Here is a 1,031-nt window from a genome sequence, read left to right on the forward strand (position 1 = left end):
CTGCGGCGCGCGAGGCTGCCCGGCGCGACGCTGACGAGTCAAAGGCCGCCGCCGACGCGAGCAAGAAGGCGGAGGCGGAGGCGGCGGCGGAGGCGAGGGCGGCCGCAGACGCGCAGAAGCGGGTCGAGGCGGAGTCCAAGAAGGCGGCGGAGGAAGCTGCTCGCCAGGAGGCTGCCGAGGCGCGGGCAGCGGTTGCGGCTCAGCAGAAGACCGAGGCGGAGGCGGCCAAGCAGCGTGCGGCGGAGGAGAAGGTGGGCCTTTCCCTTACTTCCCTGGTCACTTTGCCGCCTCCCTTAAATACACAGGCACAGGCACATTGGGAGTTTTTCCGCCCGCCCTGCAGTTCACCACCAGCCTTCCCGCCGCCCCTCAGGCCGAGGGGAAGTCGCCCCTCGAGCAGTCCAAGTTTGACACCGCCCGCCAACAACAAAAGGCGCCCGCGGCGGAGGCTTCGAAAAAGGAGGCGGCGGCCCGGGAGGCAGCCGAGGCCAAGGCGGCCCCGGTTGCTTCCAAGGAGATTTCGGCCCGGGAGGCGGCCGAGCAAAAAGCGGCGGCGGCAGCCCAAAAAAATTCCGAGGCGGAGGCGGCCAAACTGGCTGCGGAGACTGCTCGCCCAAAAAAGGCTTTTGGGGCGGCCCGGCAGGCGGAGGAACCCAAGGCGGCGAAGGCGGAGGCGGCCCACCAGGCGGCGGCGGAAAAGGCGCCCATTTGTCCTTTCACCTTTGACCCCGATGCCCCCCCCCCCCCCCCCGGCGCCCTTCTTAACACCCGCAGCTCTTCCGCCAGTCACCACCAGCCTTCCCGCCGCCCCTCAGGCCGAGGCGAAGTCGCGCCTCGAGCAGTCCAAGCTCGACACCGCCCGCCAGCAGCAAGAGGCGCGCGCGGCGGAGGCTGCGAAGAAGGAGGCGGCGGCACGGGAGGCTGCCGAGGCCAAGGCGGCCGCGGTTGCTGCCAAGGAGACTGCGGCGCGGGAGGCGGCCGAGCAGAAAGCGGCGGCGGCAGCGCAAAAGAAGTCCGAGGCGGAGGTCGCT

The 1,031-nt window shown here is 70.6% G+C and overlaps 1 protein-coding gene across 1 annotated transcript; it reads left to right on the plus strand.

Moving 5' to 3' along the window:
* Positions 1–1,025, plus strand: EMIHUDRAFT_125651 (hypothetical protein; the record flags this gene model as incomplete). The annotated part of the gene is made up of 3 exons (XM_005791468.1): positions 1–251; positions 374–502; positions 816–1,025. Coding segments are annotated over 3 exons (590 nt in total), but the record flags the coding sequence as incomplete, so codon positions are not given.
* Between the last annotated feature and the right edge of the window lie 6 nt (positions 1,026–1,031).

Source organism: Emiliania huxleyi (genome assembly GCF_000372725.1).
Source record: "Emiliania huxleyi CCMP1516 unplaced genomic scaffold EMIHUscaffold_11267, whole genome shotgun sequence".
Lineage (NCBI taxonomy): Eukaryota > Haptophyta > Isochrysidales > Noelaerhabdaceae > Emiliania > Emiliania huxleyi.